The sequence below is a fragment of the Marmota marmota genome, unplaced genomic scaffold (assembly GCF_001458135.2).
Source record: "Marmota marmota marmota unplaced genomic scaffold, marMar, whole genome shotgun sequence".
NCBI classification, from domain to species: domain Eukaryota; kingdom Metazoa; phylum Chordata; class Mammalia; order Rodentia; family Sciuridae; genus Marmota; species Marmota marmota.
Window position 1 is genome coordinate 39,336,501 of NW_025999977.1, and position 27,009 is coordinate 39,363,509.

General features: G+C 38.0%; 1 protein-coding gene across 2 annotated transcripts in view; it reads right to left on the reverse strand.

Annotated features, from left to right (window-relative positions):
* The window catches only part of Babam2 (BRISC and BRCA1 A complex member 2), a 401,118-nt gene that overhangs the window by 176,606 nt on the left and 197,503 nt on the right, over positions 1–27,009 (reverse strand). For both annotated transcript variants that reach the window (XM_048804615.1, XM_048804616.1), the window contains one exon: positions 4,690–4,799. In XM_048804615.1, the coding sequence (XP_048660572.1) occupies positions 4,690–4,799 (110 nt within the window). The remainder of the gene's footprint in view (positions 1–4,689; positions 4,800–27,009) is intronic.

Below are 27,009 nucleotides of genomic sequence, written 5' to 3' on the forward strand. Positions count from 1 at the left end.
TTGCATAACTCACAATTTATTATTTTCAGTGAACAGAACTCAGAGGCTAATTCAACTGGATAATTTTGTTTCCTTGAAAAACAAATGTATAAAGCCTGAAATATGTTTATTTCATAAATGTCCCTTGTGCATGAAGAACACAAAGTTCTTCTCAGAACCACTGACTTCGCAAGCCATACACATGTGCAGTAGGAGAATGGAAAACAACAGGTATCTCAACACATGGGCAGCAGCCATGTTCAGCAGGGCTGCCACAGGCACCAGACAGCTATTCCTAGACCCTGGATGAACAGAGACTTCAGAAGTGGGACTGCATTTCAGTTTCATCAAATCATAATACACTGGGGAATTTTTTTACCAATGGATCCAACATATGTTCCATTTCTTTGAGATTGTCTAATGTAGGGACATTTGGTGTTCGTGTCTTTAGAAATCTTTAGGATATGACAAATTGATCCTTTTTCTTATGTGTGATGACAAGAACCAAAGTCTTTTTCTTTTCCAATTTCTGGCACTAATTAATATGAGTATAATGTCCTTACCCACTGCAGAGACAAGCTGGGGAAGACGTTAATAGATACACCAGAACAGCGTTCCTCCCAGTTCAAGACCTCTGTCTCTGCCTGGACACTGTGACATGGGAACGCAAGCCTTCTCCTGATAATTTTTACCAATGTGGATTAGGTTACTGGTCCTCCTGCTGCACAGGGCTTGGGACTTCCTAGAAAGAGCCATGGCAGAAGTCAAAAGAAGCACAAACTTCAGTGAAGGCAAGAGGTGGGCATCAGCTTTGGGCAGGTACACATGGGATATGTTTCCCATGACTCCTAAAAGAACTTTCCACATCTGAGTCTACAACTAATGCTTGGATAGCAGAGAGTTGACCAGATAGTATGAGACCCAGGTAACAGAACAGAGCTTAACACTATCAAAGATGGTACCAACCCCTCTTGACTCAGTTCTTAAAACCTATCCCATGGCCAAGGCCTTCCTGAAATGTCATTACTTCTGTTCTATGCTCTGGACTCTGCATTACAGTCCTTCCCCTTTATCCATGGGGAATGTGTTCTAAGACCCTCAGTAGAATGCCTGAAACTGCAGACAGTACCAAACCCTAAATGTACTATGCTTTTTCCTATGCATACATACTTGTGATAAAGTTTAATAAGACACAATAAGAATTAACATGACAGATCACAACTTTTATAGCTTGAGTTACAACAGACAAACTATGACAAATTTCCTTTTCCTTCTTCACAATTTCACAAATAGATTTTTTTAAATTGTAGATCTTAGCAATCTTAGCATACAGCTTTTTAATTCTTTTTTTCTTTTTTCTTTTTTTTTTTTTTTTTTTTTGAGAACTTTCACCTTTTTTTCTTTTTGGCATCTCTGAATTGCTGGTGTTACTACTCTTATACTTTGGGGCCACTACTAATTAAAATAAGGGTTGCTTGAACACACCCACTGATACCATAATAGCCAATCTGGTAACCAAGATAGCTATTAAGTGATTAACAGGCAGGTAGCATATACTGCATAAAGACGCTGGACAAAGGAATGATTCACATACAGAACTGAGCAGTATGGCACAAAATTTCATTATGCTACTGAGAGTGTTGTACAAGTTAAAACTTGTAAGTTGTTCATTTCTAGAACTTTCTAGTTAATATTTTCAGATCATAGTTGACCACAGGTAACTGAAACCCCAGAAAGTGAAACTGCAGATAAGGGGAAACTGCTACAATAACTTTAGCAAATATGTAAGCCCTTACAAAGTTGTACCCTAAGTTTACTACTTTCTATTTTACCCCTTCTCTAAAAATCTCATTTTGAAAACCTTTATTTAAGGATACTAAGAACTTTGGGTTGTTTACTTTGATATTACAAGTACAGTTATACCAATTGAAGTTGTGTCAAACCAGGAAAAGTTTAAGACCTTTCCTTTCAGTTCAGCACTTTCTAATTTTTTGTGTGTGAGAAATACTTAGAAACCTATAAGGCTGCCAATGAGGCCATTGTTACCATGCACCACAGTTATGGAAGGCATTAAAGGACGGACAAGACTCATTCCATACTCTAGTACTAGTTTGTAGTTTAGCAAAAGATTTTAAAAATGTATGTCACAAACTAAAGCAATGTGGGTAGATTATAAGATTAATATAAATTCAGTGTTACAAAGGGCTCCAGGGAAGGCTAGATTAATTGTGCTCAGGGAAAATGGTTTGTAGAGACAGCATTTGAATAAGGATTAGAAAATGTATATTTCAATAAGAAGAGTAGGTTAGAGAAGGACCTGGTACATGGAAGAAACAGCTTTAGCAGAAGGCACAGAGGCAAGAGAGTAGAAGAGAACTAGAAAACTTCAAATGAGCCCGGCTAAAAAGGACAGTCTTTTTGAGGGGAAGTAACAGACAATTGATCTGGAAAGATATGCTGAAGCCATTTCTTAACATAAAAAAGAGGGAGAACATATAGAAAGGTAGATTTTAAAAATAAGAAAAATGACTTTTATAATATGTCCTTTCTTACTAATTTATTTCATTGTATCTAAATATTTTTGGAGTAAGAATATTTTATTAGCGGGTTTATTGGCAAATGAGGTATAGTATCTTCGAAGAAAAATAATCTGGCTGTTGGCAAAAATGTTTTTCTGGGTTGGAAATTTCTTGCCTGCGGACTAATTAATGAATCTGTTCATTTCCCCTGCATCTTGAGATTGTTTCATTAACTTTCTTTTCTCACCACCAAAACATCCTCTTAATTTAACTCATTAATGAGGCTGGGTGCTTGGTGCACACCTGTAATCCCAGCAGTTCAGGAAGCTGAGACAGGAGGATCACGAGTTCAAAGCCAGCTTCAGCAAAGGTGAGGTGCTAAACAACTCAGTGAGACCCTGTCTCTAAAGGAAATACAAAAGCGGCCTGGGATGTGGCTCAGTAGATGAGTGAGTGTCCCCGAGTTCATCCTCGGTACCCCCACCCCCCAAAAAAAGAACATACTGAGAGGTTCCTGGAGAACTAGTATTTGCTCACTTATTTACCAATCTTCTCCTTTTCTGCCCCAGCTTGTCTCTGACAAATACTCACTCACTTATTCTCCTGCTATGAACTGTATCAGTAATAATAACAACACTAATAGCTACTATTTGCTCAGTGTTTGCTAGACTGCCAGGTATTGCAGTTAATGCTTTATGAACAGTATTTAATATAATCCTCAAAACAACATTATGAAATAGGTATTATTATCCCTATTTTATGATGGAGGAAACAAGCTCAGAGATGTTGAATACTTAGCTAGCTGGTGAGTGGCAGAACCTGGGTTTAAACCAGATCTGCCTACTCCAGACCCCTTACCTTGTCCCACTTTACTGCACTGCCTCCGGCAGCCCGTACATGGCTTCTTACTAACATGGGTCAGTATTTTCAATTCAAAACCAAACAATCATTAAGCACTGCTACTTTAAAATCCTGTTTTGATGCTGTGAGATATATAAATGAATGAGAGCGTGCCTGTAGATTATTGATCTTTATAATCTCCCACATTTCAGCATAAGCAGCCATATCATATTAGTAAGATGGGATATCCATGAGTCATAACTTAGAGCAGCTAAGGTCAGAGCGGGTGGAAATGGTTCAGTATATGAATGTTGGATGGTGACCACATCTACTCACAGACAGAAATCAGTCAACCCTGACTAAATGACTTACAGAGAACTTTAATAATACATTTCAGTCAGAGTCTATAAAAACTCTCTTTGCTGATGAAAAATCTGTCCTGTCAGAAGTTCCCAACCAAATCTGCTTATAATCCATTTTCAATGAACCTCAGCTTCCTTTGAAGTAGAATAAGCTTCTAAAGCATTTAGCCAACAATAAGCACATTGTGAAGCCTGTCCTTATAAAACTCAATACTGATGAGTAAAGTCACTGGTTAGAACACAAGTGAGATAGCAAACTACTTCTACCATGTAGTTGAATATTAGATAAAATTATATACAGCTATTTTTTAAAAAGAAATAATCAAAAATCATCTTTTTTAAACTATCTATTCCATTATCCACTTTGTATGAGAATGGATCCCAGGACCTCATGCATGCTAGGCAAGTGCTTAGCACTGAACTACATTCCCAGCCCTTTTTAATTTTATTTTGAGACAGTGTCTCACCAAATTGGCCTTGAACTTGTGATCCTCCTGTCTCAGCCTCCTAAGTAGCTGGGGTTACAGAAATATACCACCATGCCCAACTTAAAACTATCTGCTTTTAATACTACCTTTACTAATTTCTGAATGAACTGCTTAATTTTTTAAAGCAACTAGTTTTATTTTACAAATAACTCTAATGATTACATGTAAAGTCAAGTCAGATATTGTTTAGAAGTCCTCTTTAGGTTACAACTATTTGAACTTTAAGGAACACTTGGAGGAAGTCACAATTTTGGACTCTACCTACTTTTCTCTCAAGTATCTGTAGGCACGATATTCATACAACGAATACAATAAGACTCATTAAAATACTACAGTTGCATACTCTTCAATCAAAACAACTAATGCAACAAGTCTTTAAGGAATCAAAGGTTAATAAAGAGAAATAATTTTAAGAGCTCATAAGTGGCAAAAGAGAGTGAAACACATTGGTTAGCAAATAGAAGCATCAGACTACATAACTTTAATGACCCTGACACTTACTGTTCAATTCGGGGTGACAAGTACAGCTTTGGATACACCTGGGTGGCTTCAGCGTCCTCAAAACTGACAGAAAGGAGGGCCACATCTTCTCCAGGATCTTCATTTACATCCTTAGATAGGAAGTGAAAAAGACAACACCATGAGCACCTACTCTCTGAATATCACCTCACAGTCCCCTGGCACTGAAGCTGTGGTTGTGAGTTCCCCATATTCCAACTGAGCATCTCAGCACATCCTTTCCCACATACCTCATAACTTTTTTGGAGTGATGGCTCTCAAACTTTCTGCCCAAAGCCTGCCACCATTGGAGAGGCAAAAGACCCCCACCTATTTCACTCATTCCCACATTCCAGGTAGAGGAGAGGAGCAAATCCGGCATTAACAAAGAATTGGCAAAAAACCATAATTAACAAATTGTAGTAAACATATTGCTATAAACATGCTTTATAGCCTAAAACATGAACAAAAGGTTACAATACCCAGTAATCTTATTATTTCTACCTTTACAGTATTTTGTAAGTTATTCAAATAGCAGAAATTCCCAGGAAGAATCACCCTGAAGTTTATCACCATAAAAGCAAACAGCAGGGGGGCTAGGTACACATGTACTTCAGCAAAGTGACCATAGATGATTGACAGGGGAACCACAAAACACACACATATTTTCTATTTTTTTTTATGGTGCTGAAGATCAATCCAGGGCCTTATTCATGCTAGGCAGGTACTTTACCAATGAACTACATCTCCAGCCCAAGACACATATCTTTAAATGGCTAGTTATAAGAATCTTAAAGGACAAAACATTTTTGATCCAAATATGTTTATTATTGATCAATGTGCCAATGCACACTTGGACCACCACAAGCTAAACTGATAATGATAAAGCTAAACTTACTATAATTTTTAATTAAAGAGGGAGAATAACAGCAATTGAGTATCATAACCAATTTAAGCCAACACTGTTGTACTGATGAAGTCTCCTGAATCAGAGCTGTGCAACTTATAACTACATGCATGGTTTTATGATTACTGCCAAGCACCAAGTGGCTGCCAGGGTTCTGAATAAGATACTGAACTGTATGTTGATTTTAATTTGTGCATACAGAGCTTTAGCAACCCTTAATAACTTGGTAGAGACCTCAATTCGAATATAAAAATTTTAAATACTTAATAGAATTGTTTACCTTCCACCCACAGGGATCAGAAAGAACTGATCTGTATTTCTGGATCAGTTTACCAGTCCTCAGGCAGGTAGGTTCAGCAGCTATACCAGGCAGGGGGTCCCAACCTGGATTTTAAGATGGGCTGCCCCTAAACATTGAGAACTTCAGACACAATGTCCTTCATCTGTCTAAAACCCCAGCCCTTCTTTCCTTGCAGCCTGGGAAGCTGGTCAGCACACTCACCTGACTCAGCTCTGACATGGTCAGTCTCCTTGCTCTGCCTCCTACTGTGCCCATAAGATACACACGTGTGACATGTATACACAGGGACAAGGACCATAAAGTCTCTCCCATCCTAAAAACTAGAACTTTTAAAAAGGCAGCATGCTGGACTTTCTCAAGTCCCCCAGATTCTCTTGTCTTTCTCCTAGAAAGAGTTGTCTTTGCTCCCTGACCCCCTCAGGCCTGAGCCCACTACATCATGGGAAGAGCCCAATGACTCTACCATTTTGAGATTTCCAAGGGTACCCACTAAACACAGCAGAGTTCCTCTGTCCTTTCTTACTTGATATTCCACACAGTATTTGGCATGGATGATCACTTGCCTCTAGAGACTCTTTTTTTTTTTTTTTAATTTTTTTCCTTCTGAAAAATGATATTCTGGTCTTTTCCTACTTCTTTGGCTGCCTTTCCTTCAGTTTCCATTCTTTATTTTTTAACTTCTTAAATTTTTTCAGTTACAAAAATTAGGCTGGTTTTAACAAATCAAGCCATATATAAGTTTATAAAGAAAAAGTTCTTCCACACTCATCTCACCCACCACTTTTCAAGGTAAGCAGTATTAACTATGTGTAGGTCAGTTGTCTGTGCTCATAAAAACTTACATGTAAACAGCTCTTTAACCTTCTGTTTTGTTTTCCCTAATGGAGTTATATTGTACACATTGTTCTACCAACTGCTTTCTAAATAGCCACATGACATTCTGTGGCATGGATTTCAGACTTTCAGGGTGTCTGCAATTCTTAGCCACTTAAGAGCGTTACAGTAAATACTCCTGTGTGTATTTGTATGTATGTATCCTTCTATTTCTTAATCAACAACTAAAACTGAGCTCTTTGGATTAAAGATTATATGAACATTTTATATTTCAGTAGAATCTAAAACAATTATTTTCTGAAAAATTTGCAGGAATTCACATTTGGCACCATAAATTTCAGTATCAGTATGAGAGAGTTTAATCTCCTTCATCTTGAAAACTAGATAACACTGGCCATTATTATTTAGATTTAGTATTGGAAATCTGAGACCTGGAAAATGGTATCACAATTTAGATTCAAGAATGAGGCTGAACAACTTTTCACATGTTTCTTGGACACTGAAATTTCTTCTGTAAATTTCCTCATCAAGTTTATTACCTGTTTTTAATATATGTGTTCTTTTATTGTTATTTAGTAGGCTTATTAGCCCTTTGCAAACACAGCTATTACAAATACTCTTTCTCAGTCTAGCTTTTGATTTTTTACTTTGGGGGCTCTCTGTCATTACAAAAAATTAGATTTTGGGGACTCAGGTTGTGGCTCAGTGGTACAGCGCTTGCCTAGCACATGTGAGGCACTGGGTTCGATCCTCAGCACCACATAAAAAAATAAATAAAATTGTGTCCATCTACAACTTAAACAAAACTATTAAAAAATTATTAGATTCTTACAGAGTTGAATGTGGTCAATAACCCTGAGGTTATATAACTATTTCTCTAGTTTTTCATCTACCACTATTTTAATTTTATATGTAGATGTGTAATACCTTCTTACATAAGAAGCACCACTTTGGGTTTTTATTTGGTTTTGGCATTTTTTTCCCCCCAAACTGAGGGAGAAAATGGAGAAGTTTCCTTATGGAAGATCGAGGCTGAAGACTATGGTGACAAATTGCCAACCCCTGTAAAAACACACTTCAAAAATCCAGGGGCCACTAAAATCCACCCTCCCCTCCTCTCCCCCTGACCGCCCCCCCCAGCCCCCGCCTTTTCTTTGGTACCAGGGATTGAAGCCAGGGGATGAGCCACATCCCCAGCATATCCCCAGCATCAGCACCACACCCCCGCCCTTTTTCTTTTCTTCTCTCTTCTTTTTTTTTTTTCGGTTAATTTTGAGACAGGGTCTCACTAAATCACAAAAGCTGGCTTCAAACTTGTAATCCTCTTGCCTCAGCCACCCCAGGATCTGGGGTTACCAGTGTGTGCCACTGCACCCAGCCTGAAATCTTTTTTTTTAACTAGTAGCTTTATTCCATATACCTATGGATAATTTATAATTATTTCCTTTTCCTACATTATAACTCCCTATCTATCTCACTATTATTTCAGGAAAGAACAGAAATGCTTTAATAATCCACAGAAAAGGAGTGACCCTGGCTTACATCATCAACATTTATCATCTGACATCCTGCGAAAAGTACATGAAACATTGGTCTGAATAAAAATCTAGTTGTTTCCAGGAGTTCATTTCATGAATTTCTGTAATATGTTTTATTCTTCTTAGTGTAGTACATGAGGTTTCCCTGAATTGATATTTGATTCCTAATGGATACCTAAGTTTGATTTTGAGTGCTTAAATAAGCCTAAAGAGTTCCAAAAATACAAATACACAGTGCTGTTTCCAGTTTCTGCAGCTCTAACAGGCTTGAACATGTGTTCCCTCCCATTTGGGAAATTAGAAAAGAAGTCCTTGTACCATGGTTCTTAGAAGCTAACATTACAGATGATTATTTTAACCACTAATGGCAGCATTTGAAAAACAGAGGATGGTTATAATGTAGTAAGGGACATTTTTAAGTGTACAAGTATACATTTTCAGGGCTTTCTATCTGTGCCATCTGAAACTGCCACAGGCTAAAATGCAGGGAAAGATGCCGAATCTGCTAAAGCTAAAGAATACTGCCTTCGGCCTTTATAAAAGCCTGTCGAGGCACTCATATATTTATATATGGGGAGGCAATAATAGCCACGATATTCAGCTGCTGAGATGTAACAGTGGCTTTGACTTGACTACAACAGAAAGGGGTTCCTGTGGTTTCTTGTGAATATTCATGATAGATGAGCCCCTTGGAGTCTGGGAGCTTTTCCTGTTCATTTTTGCATCCCTAGTGTCTGGAACACAGTACATCAAATTGGCTGGAAAAAATGCAAGAATGATGGAAAGAATGAGTAAATGAATGAAAATTAACCACTGAGCTTGCTTTTGTAATGGGAGAAATAATTTGGGTTTTAAGGTTCAAACTGGTGGAATTAAATAGAAAATGCTTTCAATTAGGAAGATTTGACAATTTATCTTTGTAGTTCCTTAAGTCTATGACTACTTAAGATTTTACTAAAGAACACTCAAATGTGAACCGTGGTACCAGCTGAGGACACACCTATTCAAAAGAGTCAATATTTCTTGGATCATAATGATTTCTTTATATAAATATTCTCAAGAGAGGCTCCTTGCAGATATCAAAAGGGTATAGGAAAATGACATTTTACCTTGGAAATGAAAATAAATACAAGTCTAATCTATCATTATGTTACACTCCTTTGATATGCTAATTATTCCAAATAAAGATAGCAGCCATTAAATAAGTTCTTATAAGTTGAGAACATTAGTGTCGATGTAGGCACAAACTACCAATTAACTAATTGCTGATAAACATTAGGTGAACCAAAATGTTGCAAGGTCACATAAGACTATAAAAAAGCCACTGTATTTCTCAATTCAAAAGGACTTACAACAAATATATAACCATTACTAGTAAAACCAGTCTGTGGGCATAAATGACTATAAAAATGACTATAAAGAAGCTGCTATATATGATATCAAACTCTGGTTAGCACTACTTAAGTTACATTTTAAGTGGTATTAAGAGACATGGGATTAACCATGATCCTAGGGTAACCAAAAGCCAGGTGTAGGTAAGTATCTCTTTATACAAAAGCTATGAGTTTTTGACAAGCTGTATGCAAACTAAAACTTTCTAAAGCTGAAGCATATTTTGAGTGAGTTCTGAACTTCAGAGTTTCCAGTATTAGATAATATAGATTTGTCACCCTCAGGTTACATAAATTTAGATTTTTCACATCAATTTTTTCAAGTGAGAAAATAAGACTTTCTTACGGTGCTACCTTTCACTCAAGCATTTAACAAGTATAGTATATAATATGCTACAAATGTTCTAGATAAAAATTCAAATAGAGACAGGAGATGAGGAGGGAGGATGGAATGAAAGTTTGAGAAAGGCAGTAATAGAGGGCCTTATAGAGAATCAGCAGCAGCTCTTTCATTTCTTGAGACAGAGCTTTAAGATTAAAAAAAAAAATCCTCTTAACTCACTGTGTGTATCAAAACAGCAGCCCCAATCAAAATTTAAATTGAGATTCTACTGGCATTAAGACATGTTAATGAATATGGTAAGAATGGAATTAAATCTAAGCGGAAGAAATATTTAAGAATAAGGAAAACAATGTACATTAAAAACTTCACCTCCCTGCAAGGGGGTCTCTGCCCCACGATGACACTGGTCCTTGTAGAAATCAAGTCATTTCCTTTTCATAAAAGTGCTAGGAAATGTACAAGTGCCAGAGAAAGCAATATAGTCAGAAAGCAAAACAAACCCAAAAGTGAGGGAGTCAGGTTGGGCCAAACAGATGAGGAGGAGCAATGCTGTGGCTGGCTCTTTCCAGGCCCTGGACTAGGGGTTCTGGAGGCTCAGTCGTAGCCTATCTCTACAACACACTGAGTTCATGGTTAAAAAACTATTTTAGTATTTTGATATCCCTTATGAAGGTAGCATTTATGAGAGTCACTTCTGGTTTGGTTTCTCCAAATGGAAATAGGAGTATTCTCTTTGCCTAATTGGGCCCACTTTCCTTATGTTTTACTGGATCTTTGCATTTTCCATTCCCCTTGTCAAAAGCTCTTTCTCTCTTTTTCTTAATCACAGTGGTTTTAGTTTCTTTAATTGATTGCAAATTCACTAGCTCCATTAAGATTCTTTTTAATTACAATCTAATCCATGGTAGTTTCCACCATATTGCTTCATGAATTCCTGATATTGTCTGAGCACTGTAGGTTTAAATTCTAAATACCCTGAATTTCTTTTTTTTTTTTTTTTAAAGAAAGAGAGAATTTTTTAAACATTTATTTCTTTTAGTTATTGGCGGACACAACATCTTTATATGTGGTGCTGAGGATCGAACCTGGGCCGCACGCATGCCAGGCGAGCGCGCTACCGCTTGAGCCACATCCCCAGCCCAACCCTGAATTTCTTAAGGACAGGGTAGAAATCTATATTCTCTTTCCTATCCAAGAGCTAACGTTTACTCAGTGTTTATTCAGCAATCACTTTGCTTAGTGCTTTAGATACATTTACATAATCTTCATAAAAACCTTATATTATTATTCTCACTAGCAGATGAAGAAACAGATTAAATGGAGAAGATAAGTACTAAACTCAAGTATGTTGACTCAGAACCTGGACTCAAACACAATACCATATCTCATTCCACCAGCACACTGTTGGGCACAGGGAAAAGACTCAGTATCAATGGTCAAAAAATAAAGTATAAGAAATTCAAAAATCTACGTGCAGGAACGGTATCAGAGAGTTACTACACATTTACTTTTTCTCCACTTAATGTCTACATCCTATATGCTCCAAAAGAGTATGAGCAATCATTTCTTATTCCTTATTATCCAGAATTGACTACCCTGAATGCAACAGGCACTGAGAAAGTACTGAAAACAAAAAAGCATATGCTTTATGTATTTTAATGCTTATTGCTAAACATTATAAGAAACTGAAGTTCATAAAGGCATAAATATATAAAGAATAAAGGTTAGAGGTCATCTGCCAAATAAAATGTTTTCATCTGATCTTTACACAGACTCCAGGAAGGAGAATAGCTTCTCCAAGGACATCCATGAGAACCGTGGAGTTCTAAGGCCATAATATCAACCTTCTTTCAATAATGTATGGTTAAGCACATTCTATGATTAACTAACTCTACTCAGTGAAAATAAGGAGCGCTGATTGTCAGGTCAGGAAGGGATAACTGCAATGTTCTCGAAATAGCCAGCTCTTCCAGGGTAAGCTCAGGACACCATAGAGCTGTTGCCACCTGCCCATGTCTTCCAAAAGTGACATTCTGAGTGCATTACTACACCATACAGTTTGGAGTTAGGTTTTCTAAAATTTTTATCTTGTTTATTTTCATAAGCAAAGATCATTTTATGGCTTTCATTTATTCAGGAATCTGCTTGTGAAGCTGTACTTTCCCTTAATATGTTAGTTGTAGCTGCTGTTTATAAAGCTAAATTGAAACACATGTTGTACAAATAAACTTTGAGGGAAAAATCCTGGCTCTTTTAAAATAATGATGATCAAGATTCTGTCGGTCAAATACTGTCCCATCAGTTATTACACTTAACAGACACAGCCACTGGATCTCTTTGAATGGTCAAGGTGCTACTCTGCAAGTGTGCACAGTGGAGCCTTTTTCTCTAGGAGGCCAGAGAGGCTAGGTGGGGAAAGCCCTGCAGCACAGCCAGGGTCCTCACTGGCAGCGAATGACTTCCTCACTCCTGCCAACTTCTCTACACACCAAAGCTTTTAGAGAAAGAATAGAGAGCTCAGGGTTCCCCCAATAGCTCTAACAACTGTGCTCTTAATGAATGTAGAAAGAGTCTTTGGAATTTAAAGCATCAGTTCTTTTAATTGTTTTATAAATCATACTGAACTACATTTGGGAATATCTCTGAATTGTGATTTTATGCAGACCTACTGAAATGAACCTTGTGCCAGACTTTTATCCAAGAATCCAACAAAACAAGTGAAAACAATTAGTGAGCTTTTATTTGACCACATGTGGAATAGTGATGGACACTATTTCCCACATCCTTAGTACATCTCCATAACTTAGAGAAAAGGTCAAGTCTATTTTTATTCTTTCCTATGTTTTGTTGGTGCATTACAATTTTGCATAATGGTAGGATTTTTTGTTATGTATTTGTACAGGAACACGATATAATTTGGCCAATATTTGGCCCTTTCCCTCCCTCCCCTGGTCCCTTTCCTCTACTCTACAGACCTCCCTCAATTTTTGTGAGATGGATTTAGGTCAAGTTCTTTCCTAAATTTTTTACATAACGCTCTGTAAAGGATAGAAAAAGTTTTAAGGTGGCAGTTGATCGAGTGGACATCCGTAATTCTGTCCACCTGGCCCAGTCCTCTGGACAACCCTGATTCTTATAGCTCCTGAAAGTGCTGTCTGTTTCTAACTCCTGGGAACAGCTGATGAGTTTAGGGCAAGGCTAGTCCTTTCTTCAAGATTTTTGATTGAGGGTGGGCCAGCTCCTCTGCAGAGGCAGGGAGGAAAAAAAAAATCAGCAGCCATATTTCCCACACATGGAAGAGGCTGGGCTGCAGTGGAAGAATAAAGCCAACTCAGCTGAGAAAAGCAGAGAACAGAGAGGCCAGAGTCCTGGCAATATCTACATCCTTGGTTCCTGTGGGTCTCTGTCCAGCTGTGTCCCTGCTCTTGCTGTGGTTTGGCTATTTAATCGGTTCCTGGCTTCAGAAAGCTAATAAATTGCCCTATATGCCTAAGGGGTTTGAAGTGGTTTTCCTTCAGTTATAACCAACATTTTTCTCTTGTAAATTATTAAACTGAGGTAATAGATGATACCATGTTAAATCAAAATCTATAGAATTGAGTGATAAAAAAAAGGCTTTTATCCCAGGGTCATTTGAATACTTATTACACACTATGGAATGCTGGGCTTTAATCAGAACCTAGAAAAGACCCTCAGGACAAAGATGAGAGAGCGCCAGAGGAAAACTTTGCTAAAGCCATCTCCCGCAGCGCCAGCCTGTGGCTGCTACGAGGCTGTCTCTGGACTCGATGCCTCTCACCTTGGTAAGACTTGAAGCAGCACCATGACCCATCCTGGACCTCCGAACATCTCACATTCCCTGCTTCTCTTCACCCAAAGAACAAAAAGGTGTAAGATGTGACCATGCTAAAGGCAGATGGTCCACAGCGGCATGCCATTTGAATACATGAAATGTTTCGCAAATGTGTCCTGCAACTTAAGAGCTGCCCAAATATGGTGAACTTTCAGCTATAGAATTTTTTTTTCCCTAAGAGATTGCGTGCTTTTGTTTTTTCCATATGATATGCCAAATGTGGGCATTATGGGAAGCAATAGGCTTGCACAGCTTTTTCAAATGTATGTGCAAGTGCCAAGCACAGAAGCAGGCATGAAGATGATGTTCATTAAATGTTAGTTTCGCTTTTCTTACTCCTTCCAGATTGCTTTCCATTACCAGGCCATTCTTGCTACCATTAAAGCTATACTCAGTCTTATCCTCCCCAGTTTTTTTTTTTTTTTTGGAGTTCTGGGGTTTGAAGATCCTTCCCAAATGATTCTGTGTGTGAGAACAGACGGGCTCTAGAAGCTAATAACACCTTCGCACCCAGCAGGTCACTTGGCTCAGACTGTCTGGTGCACATGACAACTAAGCAATTGGTTATTTTATGTTATTTCAGCCACCTGGCACTGCATCCTCATTAACTGGAGACCAGCATAAGTCACAGGTGTTAAACAGAGAATGGAGTCTACTAGAAACTCCCTCTTTGAAGTGACTGGTTTTTCTCTGGATGAACATATTGCTATTATTTGTGGAACCTAAAGGGCACCCTGGAGCTCTGAAACAATGAGAGGCTTGAGCCATCTCTCTCGGAAACTGAATACAGGAAAGGTCCTGTGTAAAAAATAAGCTCTGAGAAGCAGTGTAAATATTGGGCCTTTCTCCCAGCCTCAAAAGCCCTCCCCTGTCTACACCTAGCTGACATTCAAGCTCCTCCAAGTTATCTTGTTTTTCTACTACCCCTAGCATGGGTCCCGTGATGCGCTGTCCTTCTATTAGGTCTCTACTCCACCATTCCATCCTGAATGCCTTCTCCCAGTCTGGCATCTCCCAACCCCAATCTTCAAATTGGATCTATTCTATTTTTTTTTAAATTGTGTTAATTACTTTTTTTTTAAATTGTTCTTTTTAGATATGCAAGACAGCAGAGTGTATCTGGACATGTTATACATATATGGAATATAACTTTCCACTCCTATGGTTGTACATGATGTGGTATTACACTGGTCATGTATTCATATGTGAACACAGAAAAATTATGTCCAATACATTCTACTATCTTATTCGCATCCCCCCCATCCTTCCTGTCATTCCCCTTTGTCTAATCCAAAAAAATTTCTATTCTTCAAAGTCCAATTCAAATGTTACATCCTCTCTTGAGACTTCCTTGACACTATCATCTGATCTAATGGTTTCTCCTTTGAAATACTCCAGATCTTTGCACCCTTCCTACAGTAATATTTCATTGTTTCTTTTGTGTCTTAAGGTTGTTTACATAAGCACTCATCATTTAATCTGATTGGGTTACTTAAGAGTAGTGACTGCTTCATTAATTTCTATATACCTAGTGCCTACTATGGTGCCTAACACAGAAAGAAGCACGTGATAAATATTTGATGAATAAATGTATGAATGAGTGGACAGACTGGATTAAAAAATGAATTTCACAAATGGGCATCTCTATCAGAAGCAGCAGAGATCTATGTAAAGTATTAACTTGATTTTCCAATATAATCAGTTGGTATGAGTTTGGGGAGAATAAGTAATTTTCTACTAGGTTCAGATTATCCCCTAGGATAAGAAGAAACTTCAGACTTAAACCCTAACCAAATGGTCAAACTGTATAGTACAGAAAGGCAAAAGCAATATTTTTGCCATTTATAATCTGACTTCTGAATCAAAGTTAATAAACTTTGATGCCACATGCTATATATGTCACTAAGTCTATATTCATTTGTGTCTATATTCAATCATGTGTGCAAGACACTGATAAGAATAAAAAAGGTCAAAAAATGTTTTGCAAGAATCAGTTTTCCCCTATAGCAGCAGATATAAACACATGAAAATGAGAGAAGGTTTTCTTGTCTTCAGTAAGAGATCCTGCAAAATTAATGGTCAGGAGCCCCATGAGGAGAGGCTAAAGAACTCATCCACTACTTCTAGGTGTTGGGAATGAATTAATCAGACTGACACACTTTCTGTCTGGCAGGTAGGTTTTTACAAGAAAGGCAATTAAAAAAGCAGAAGAGTAATGGGTACCCCCAAGAAGAACGATAGAGAACTTCCAAAAGTGGTAAGAAGTAAGGAAGGATTCTGGCTTTCTTAGGCTGCAGGATGATAAGTTAAAAGCTGTGGATGTTTTCCAATGAAGATCATTCTACCTCTTTCATATTTCAGACTATCTAATTCAAAACATCTAGAGACAGAGTACCAGGAACAGCCCCGCAATGAGGGAGTGGCATAACATCTGTGAATGAATGACGCTACCCTGAGCTTTCGTGTTCAGACTATCAGCACTGCTGTACTTTGGAGATATTTTTACAAATTTCTGGGTAATCTGTGCTTACATTAACATTGGAGAAGCATTGGCTTAAAGGACTGGCAGCTAAAGAAAAGAAAATAGATCCAAACATAAAGAGAGAACTGAGAAGTAATGGACTGTGATGTGTAATAAAAGAATACAGATGAATGGTATGCTTCACTGGGTTAGGAGAGTGGAAGGTATCTTAGACAAAGTTTAGTATTTAAAAGCAAGTATACAGGAAATAAAGACCAAATGACAAATCAAATTTCATGAAATTAAAAAAAATGTACATCAAAAGACAATGTCAGTTGGGTATGGCAGTAGCTCAAGAGGCTGAGGCAGAAGGATGGCAAGTTCAAAGCCAGCCTCAGCAACGGTGAGGCACTGAGCAACTCAGTGAGACCCTGTCTGTAAACAAAATACAAAATAGGGCTGGGGATGTGGCTCAGTTGTTGAGTGCCCGAGTTCAATCCCAAGTACCGCCCCCCTCCAAAAAAAAAAAAAAAAAAAAAGACAAAATCAATAGAATAGAAAGACAAATCAAAATATTTGCAAGTCATGTGCCTCTAAGGAATTAATATCTGGAATATATGGAGAACTCCTAAAACTCAACAACAACAAAAAAATACTACCTGATTTAAAAATGGGTAGAGAACTTGAGTAGATATTTCTCCAAAGATTTACAAATAACCAATAAATACATGATGAGATACTCTACTTTAATCAGAACTATAGTGGGACACCATTAGGGGAGCCACCAAAACAAAACAAAATAAAAAACAAAAGTTGCAAGTGTTGGCAAGGATGTAGAGAAATTGAAACCCTTATAAACTATGAATGGGAGTGTAAAATGGTACAGGTGCTATGGAAAAGTACAATGGTTCCTAAAAAATTAAAAATAGAATTACCATATGTTCTAGCAATACCATTTCAGGGCATATACTCCAAATAATTGAAAACATGGTCTCAAAAAGACATGTGCACACCCATGTTCATAGTAACATTACTACAATAGCTAAAATATGGAAGAAAGCCAAGTATTTATTGACAGATAAGTAGATTAGCAAATTATGGCACAGAGACATATAATTGATCCTTATAAAACATGGATGAACTTTGAGGACATTATTCTGTGAAATAAGACAGTCACAAAGAAACAAATACTTGGGCTGGGGCTGTAGCTCAGTGATAGAACACTTCCCTAGCATGTGTGAGGCACTGGGTTCAATCCTGAGCACCACATATAAATAAATAAAATAAAGGAATAAAAAATACAACATTATTTTTTAAAAAACAAATACTGTATAATTCCACTTATATGCAATATTAGAACAGTCAAAATCATAATGACAGAAAGTAGAATGATGGTAACCAGGGACTGGTGGTGGGGAAAGGAGAATAGGGAGTTGTTTAATGGTTCTGGGGTTTCAGTTCACAAAATGAAAAGAATTATAAAAATGGATGGTGGTGATGGTTCCAAAACATTATGAATGTGCTTTGTACTGCCAAATTGTACACTTGAAAATGGCTCATATGAAAGACTTTTAATGTTATATGCAATGTACAACTTAAAAACTGAAGAAAAAAAGATTTTATAGCATATTTCAAAAACCCCAAACAGAGGAAGAATCACAGTGGAAATTGAAATTACAATAAGGTATTTTTCCAACATTCTTCTAATCACTCACATCCACATGGTCTGCATGAGTCAGAGAAAGGGGCCCAGGTAAAAAGAAGGGGCATTGGTGAGACCAACCCCTTGGGATCAATGATAACAGTGAATCTGTGCCACTGGTCCTGACAAGGATAAGGAATAAATAAAATAGAAAATGTTAAAGGTAATAAGGGCCTTCAAAATCAGGGTCCACAATCTATATCCTGCATTCTGAGAACTTAGGGAGCACACATACTCTCTAAGAGTATGTGCCTTAAGAGCAACCCAGGGGAAACCAAATGGGCAGGCTTTGGGGTCTCTGGCCCCACTTTAGCTGCAGTGGCCACAGTTCTGTTCAACAGAACAGGTATTGGCAGAAAGATTCTGCTTGTAAAAAAGTTTCCAGCATATTAAGAAAGAAAGGTTTAGGGGCCAGGGATATAGCTCAGTTGGTAGAATGCTTGCCTTGCATGCACAAGGCCCTGGGTTCAATCCCCAGCACGACCAAAAAATAAAATAAAATAAAAAGAAAGTTTTGTAACCATTGATTCCAACACACTGACTTTGAGAGACATTGAGATAAGAGAAATGATTTCTCCCATGTGCAGAGCTAATTAGTCACAGGGCAGGAACCCAAACCCAGGCACAGTGCTGTTTTCCACTACATCATTCTCCTAGATCCAAATTTGCTTTGAAAGCTCTTTGCTACTTACTAAATGAGGTCTCTGTGAATCAAAAAGGAAATGCAAGATCCTATAGAGGAATAATAGATGAAAAGTGTCTCTACAGTGAATTATGAAGAATTAAAATATTCATGAGGGAAAACATACTATATTAATAGCTCCATAAATGAAAAACTATAAATATTGGACTTAGCATAACTCTTGAGTAGGTGGATTTGTAAGAACTTTACTAATTATAGAAGTGCTGATGCCAGATTTAGAAGAATTATAAATTGAGTTAGGCTTTATCATTGGCCTGGGTTAGTGAAGAATATTTCTTTAATTTCTAAACTAATAGCAGGTTTAAGATAGATCAATTGACGAACATGTGCAGTTTTGTGCTTATGAGCAGAAATTGTGACATTTCACGATGCATAAATGATGATGAAAGTAACGAAGGCTCCTAGCAAGTGGTAATTCTCCAGGGAAGCGATTAACAGCTTAACATTTCTAATTCACTTGGAACGTGGATTCAACTTACTGAAAAAAGTTTACACTAAATAGGTATCAAAGAATGTAATTAGAATAGCAGAATAGGTTGGGCCCCTAAGCTGGGTTTTGGGGGTCTATTACTTAATTAAATGTTGATAAAGACACAAGAAAACATGTGAACAATCCAAAGCAGGTTTCACAAACTGTGTTAAAAAACAAAACTATGTTAACAATAACAACAACAACAACAAAAAAAAGACCTTTCTAATGCCTCAATACAACAATTCTGGGCTTTTTCTCCAGATAAACTATGGCTAGACCCAATGTATATTGCAGATCATTAATCTTCTGGTTTTAGTCACTTCCTTTCTCCTATCACATTGAGGATGCCCTTGGGGCTGGCCCCAGAATTCATTAATACAGAATTCACTTATTCATTCATTATACAAACATGTGCCACCTATGTTTTGGGCACTGCCTAGATGAACTGAGAATATATTCCCTGAAAACCTTAACAGTTGAGTGGGAAAAGTATGCTAGTAAATTAACCATTGGGTTAAAACTATTACAATAAAGGTGCATTCCAAGACAGGGGTTCCCCTATGGCAGGACAAAGCAGGTACACTAAAGAGAGGGCAAAACGGGGTGTCATGTAAGGCTTCGGAGGCAACAATGTTGTTAGTTGGAAGGAAGCCAAGTGATCCCAGGGAATAAAAAGTGGAAATGAGCCAGGTGCAGAGGTACACACCTATAATCTGCAGCAGCTAGGGAGGCTGAGGCAGGAGTATCATGAATTCAAAACTAGCCTCAGCAACTAAGCAAGGCACTTAACAACTCAGTGAGACCCTTTCATTTATAAAAAGAGGGGGCTCGGGTTGTGGTTCAAAGGCTGGGATTGTGGCTCAGTGGTGGAGCGCTTGCCTAGCACGTATGAGGCACTGGGTTCGATCCTCAGCACCACATAAAAATAAATAAATAAAACAAAGGTATTGTGTCCACCTACAACTAAAAAATTTTTTAAAACCAGAGGGCGGGGGCTGAAGATGAAGCTCAGTGGTTGAACACCCCTGGGTTCAATCATTGGTACCAAAAAAATTTTTTAAAAAGTGAAAACAGGTGGAAGGCACAGAACACAACCACAGTGCTATACAGGAAGGTGAAACTCTGGATATTAGGGAGAAGTGGTAAAAGCTGAGTCTGAACAAGTTCAAGGGCCAGACTATGAACAACCTTGATATGTTTTAGTTGAGGAGCTCATTTTAAGAGTCATATGGAAAGAGATTACAGGTGGGCAGTGACATCACCAGATCATTTACAATATCCTAAGAGCTTTGGAAAGTTGGGTTGAAGGAGGGCAAGGATAACTGTGGGGTGAGGAGGGAGATCTACAGTGGTCCACCCAGAAAAGCAACTTGGTGCAACATGTCAGAACCCAGGCAGAGGGAGGAGTGTGCCCACCTGAGGAGTGGCAGCAGCAACAATGGGACACCGGCCACACACAGAGGAATGGACATACATGTAACCTATACCTTATGTTATAATAGTATATTGAGGCTAAGGGAATCAGATTCATTGTTTTCAGAGGAAGAAGTTACAAATATACATAGAAGGAAAAATAGAACCCAGTGAGTTCAATTGCAATTGGAGGCATCTACATGAAAATGGTTTTTCAATACATATATATAGAGAAGCAATGCTTGGCTTCAAAAAAAGATAACAACTAACAATAACCCATGAAATAAGAAAATTATGAATCCATATTGCTATAAATTAGTACAGCTAATTTGGGTGAAAATGGGACATTTATGTAATCTCAAAAGACCTTACCACAAAACATGTACCAATGAAAAAGGGAGAAAAGTGACTTTGTGGTAGAAAGCCTAGTAGACACCATGTTACTCAACTTACTGTCACTGTGATAAAATACCTGAGATAACCAAAGTATAAGGAAGAAGGCTTACTTTGGCTCATAGTTTCATAGCAATAGTCCATGGCCTCTTAGCCCTGTTGCTTTAGGCCTGAGACAACATAATATATCATAGCAGGCGTGTGTGGTGGTGGAGGCCTGTTCCCCTCATGGTGGCGGGGAAGCAAAAAGAGAAACTGGAAGGAGCTGGAGTTCCAAAGATCGCTCGCCCCAGTGATCTAACTTCCTTCCCTTAGGCCCCACCTCCTAAAGGTTCCACTACTTTCCCATAGTGTCATGGGCTAGGGACTAGGCCTGTAATACAATGGGCCTTTGGGGGACATTAAATATCTGAACTATGATAGATACCACCTTAAACAAGTGCTGAACACAAACACATCATCAGTAACAAGGCAAATGGCTGCGGTGTGCTGTTTGAGAGGAGGCGTGAAGAAAACACAGCCTCACTTCACAGATATTTCTTTGCCCATGTATGCACGGAATCCAGTCAGGAGAAAACACCAGGCAAACCCAAACTGAGAGACAGTTTAGAAAGTAACAGGCTCATCTTCAAAAATGGTGCAAATGTCAAGGAAAAACTGAGGATCTATTATATTTAAGAGACCTACAACTAAAGGCAACATGTGATTCTAGACAGAATGCTTCTGTGACCAAGAAATTACTGGAACACTTGGTAAAATCTGAATGGGTCTTAGAATTGGATGATATAAAATAACAGTAATTTTATATACATTTAAATATACATTTTATATGAAATATACAGAATATAAAATTAATAGATAAAATGCATCATATATAAAGTATATTATGTACACATTATATATTTTATATGTAAAATATATTTTTATGACAATTACTTAGTCATTTATGCAATTATTTCTTATTAGTCCTTACTAATGAGAAAAACATACCAAAGCATTTTGAAGTGGTAGCCATTATGCCAACAACTTACTTTTAAATAGTTTGTTAAAAAGAGTGCTTTTACTGTTTTTATATTTCTACTATAAATTTGAGATTGTTTCAAAAAATTTTTAAAAAGAATTTAAAGAGGAGACTGGGGTTATGGCTCAGCAGTAGAGTGCTCGCATGGCATGTGCATAGACCTTGGGTTCGATCCTCAGCACCACATAAAAAATAAATTAAAAAGTTATTGTGTACAACTACAAAAATCAATCAATCAATAAATAAATATTTTTAAAAAAAAGAATTTAAAGAGGACCAAAAGGAAAGAGAAGCTGGAATATAAAACAGAAACACATTACTCATACTTTAAAGCTTCACAGAACACATACTTAATTGCATAATATGTATAATTCTCAGATCATTACATGGGTTTAGTAATTTCCCCAAATATTGCTATTTTCCCCAGATACAGAATCCTATCAGGTTTAGTTGAAGCAATCTAGAGGGTATGGCCGGCCTCCCTGCATTCTGCAAACGGGATCTGATGTCCAAAGTCAACACACCTAGGTTAGCAGTGTTTCTCACAGACATTGCTTCACAGGTTTATTTCTGGCTGGGTGCTATATGTCACACATTAAATTACATCCCAACAACCTGTTAAGATGGACACTGTTATCATCTCTATTGTGCAAACTTAAAAATTCCCCCGAAGATATTAAGCAAAATGTCCAGTCTTCATCCAGTAAATAGAGCATCAAGAAACAAATTCAGTCTTCTAACTCCCTGCCCGTGCTTTCCCCACTCCACCAGGACCTCCCTAGTACAGGCCACCCTGGTGCTCATCACAGGGGAGACAAAAAAGAATAAGACAAGTTTCCAGGGAACCATCTGCTCCACCTTCCCCTTGCTATGCTGCAGTCGGAATCTTGTGCCTCCCTCTCTTGACTCTCTCACATACCAATTGTCATCAGGGTCACTACTCATTCTTCCTTTTATTCTATTTCATCAAAGAGATGCCACAGTAGTTCTGAATGTTTACAAACATGCGTTAGAATACAAAGGTAAAAAAGTGTTTTTTAAATGTTCTATGTTAAATGAGTTTATGGAATTTACAATGACCACTAATCACCTAAAAATGAAAAGAACAAATGACTCGGGAGGTGTATGGAACCAAATAGTTAACTACTTGCAAATGACTTGATGTTGGGTAAGAAGAGCCAAAGACCAACCTGGGAAATACTAGGAGCAGAGACAAGTGAACTTCTGATTCCAAAACTTCCAATGTTTCACTTGGAAACAGATCTCCTAAGAGGCTCTCAGAAATGAAAGCCAGGCCCCTGAATGGAGAAATGAGACCAAAGAAGCAATGGGAGTTGAATCCTTCATTTTCATGAAATTATGGTACTCTTCCCTCTTCAGTGATGGTGGGAATAGAAACTGACGGCTAGACAACAGCAGAGGAGGAGGAAGAGAAGCTACTCCACTAAGTCAATAATAAATCTCTCAATCAAGCTTACAATAGAAAACGGGACACATTCAACGTCCCATCTGTAATTTGGACTTATTCATCAGTAACACTGGCTGTGAAGCCTTACTAGGAGTCTGAAAAGCTTATATGTATTGAGTAGACTTTCCCATAAAACAATACTCTAAAATGAAAGATATCATATAAGGACATATGATTTCTTTCAAAGTCTAAGGAAAAGAAAAGGGGTAACAGAAAACAAAACTAAAACCTAGAGTATGCAAATCAATCACAAGAATCAAGACAGCAATTTGTTTATTCAAATTAGTATAGTCAAATTAATATAATTCAGGAATGATTTTAACCCAGGAACTTAAAGGAAAATGCAGGGCAGTTATGTTTCTTGTTGTTAGTACCAGGTCAGAGAGGGTAGTGGCTTTGGTTTACCTCCAATGGCCTCTCTCAAAAACACCAACTGACTGAATCTATTCCTGGAATTGCTCTGGCCTCCCCTCTTCTCACACACTGTACTGCACCGGGAACAGTGGTAATATGCGAAACAAGTTCAAAGATCCCAAAGTGGAAGACACTGTTTTCCTGCATCCTACCTACTGTAACTGAAAACTGGGAATTTACTGGAATTGAGGATTTATTATGAGTCAGATGGCTGATAGCCTTTCCAACGAAAACATCTGCTCTACAAAGGCACAACTGCTACAATCCATTTCCTCTTGGATCTGGAGAATGACCAAGTTAGAGCTTAGCCCTTTCCTTAAAGACACAGGGACTTGAAATGAGAAGTAGAATAAAAGTGAATCTCCATATCATCTTCCAATTTCCACTACTTTCTTAAGTGGTATTAAAAATACAATAAAATAAGAAAATGAATGTAATTTGGGGCATTAAAAAAGTACAATCTGTTCAGAGGAACAACCAAGGACTTTATCAGGTCATTCAGATTTGCAGCAGCACAGATAAAACCAGTTTGTTCTTTTGTATTTGAGGAAAGAAGGGAAATTTACTACCAAAACACAGTGGGAAAAGGGTTTTATTATTCATTCATTCATTCAACAAATATTTTCTGAGCATTTCTATGTGTTAGGTACTGTTCTAGGAACAAGTAGAGAACAAACTAGATATGGGTCTTCCCCTGGGAGCTTATTTTCAACACAGGATCACAAACATTAAACGAGTAAGCCAATTCATTAGCAGTCCTCAAATTATTCCAGGAGTTGCTGTCTTGCTTCCAATGATTTATTTACAACAATTGGCACCAAGATTTTTTTCCAGCAACTACAAAGTAGTGAGACAGGTTTTAGGGGCCATTCCCTACCTAATGCAGTGGTTCAAGCTCTAGTGCTTGTTTAAAAAAAGAGAGACACATTCCTGGATCCTACTCCTGGGGATTATGATTCAATAAGGTCACGTCAGCCAAGGAAATATGGACTTCTTAAAACTTAGCTGGCAGTTGGATTGACAAGCCAGGTTTGGGGTTTACTGTCCTAGAATACTCACCTCCAAATATTTTAAATCTTATCTGTTGGTAAAAAATTTTTGAGCTTCACATCAACATGCTTCTATATATTTATTCATAAGCTATATACATTCATCAATGTACTATGACTAGCATAAAACATGCACAAACAGTGTACCTTCTAAGCAGGTAAGAGAAAAATAAATATAAAGCAAAATATTTCCCCCAAATTAGGTAGCTTGCTCACTATCTGGGGCATGCTAGAGGTCTGCAGGTTCCTCATTTAGACCAAGTAGAACAACTACCAGAAAGGCCCCCTGATTCACAACTTGATAAGAGAGGCTCTATCTCAGCCCTCATTTTGCTCCATAAACTTACACGCCTCACTTCTAACACAGGTGCAGGGAACTAGTCAGAAAGTATTAGAATTATAATTGTCTCAGTGGCAGGAATTTGGGAGGCCCTGCCTCACTCTGCCACTGTATACCTGCCAGTTCTTGCTGACACACACCAAGTATGGAAAACCTGATCTGAAAAACATACAACCTCTGTCCTAGGTTCAGCAGCGATAACCCTGCTGTGTCATTTGTTTGATTCATCGCGTGAACCTGTCCATACATGTTAGACCTTAGGCAATGTGGTGCAGTAGAAAGATCCCAGACTTTGGAGTTAGCCTAGTGAGAATCATGGCTCCACTGCTTCCTTGCTATGTCAACCTGGCTGGATATGTTACTTAAAACCTGGTTGGCCTGTTTCCTCAACTGTAAGATGGGAAGAATTATAAAAGTGCTGTTATCAGTAACACTAGCCACTCCTACAACTACCATCATTGTCATTATTATCCTAGATCATCTTAGACTATCTGACCTACCTGTTCCTGGCTGTGGACACTGAGCCTGGCCCATTTTCCTGGAAATGATACTATTCATTAACCTTCTATGCATATAACTTTTGTTGGCAAATCCTGGCCTGTCTGTGCAGGATTCATTTCTTGTCTGGTTGTTCCTGCCCATGATGAATGAGTAGCACAACTGCGGCCTCCTGGGAACCTGCTCCCTCCTGGCCAGGCCTGCACACATCCCTGGGCTTTGAATTCAGTGGCCCACCACAAAAGCCAATAGACCTCTCTGCCCTCATTTGACACTTAACTTCCTGGTTTTTGTTTCTGCAGGCACAAAACCTCAACAGGTATCAGCTTCTCTAGTCTAGCCATGTCTCCTTTCCAGTGTCACTTGTTTGTGCTTCCTGTTATTATTATTATTCAAAGAGTCACAGGTAATGAAATCGTTTACTGAGTTTGAAAATTGGAAAGAAATACTCAAAAGGATCTAATCACAACTGCAAGAAGACACACACACATATGCCCATCAGGAGGGTATTTCTACTAAGACTTAAAAATCAGACAGCCATCTTAAGAAGAATCAGACAGTTTTCCAAGTGTCTATATTAATCAGGGAAAAAAATCAAAATAATTAAAACCCTATCTAGTGAACAGAGATGTGGCTCAGCCACTTGCCTAGCATGCCCAAAGCCCTGGGTTTGATCCCTGGTGGTGGAGGGGGGTAGGAGGGAGGGCTATCTAAGAGAGTTAAGAGCCAAGAATCCATATCAAACTAAAATTAGGAAAGGCAAACAAATAAGAACTAAAAGAAAAAAAAAGACACAAAATAAATATAAGCACCGATCTAAAAGAGAAAAATTCAAATTAAATCAAGTAAGTAAGTAAGTTAGGAAACAGGTTTGGGGGCTGGGGTTGTGGCTCAGTGGTAGAGTGCTCGCCTAGCATGTGCAAGGCCCTGGGTTCAATCCTAAGCACCATATAAAATAAAAAGATAAAGGTATTGTGTCCAGAAAACAGTTTTTTTTTAAATTAGGTCATTATAAATCTGGGTTATATGCTATAAATCTAATGATTAAGTGGAAATAGATAAAAATTCAAAATTGCAAGCAGTATCAGGAAATAGCAAACATAAATTGGTAATTTACAACAAAAGAAATGTTATTAAGAATCAACTGCTTTAAAAGGTGTCAATAGCCAGTGAGTTTGTTGGAGAATGATTTAAACTTTCCATAAATAGATGAGAACATTCT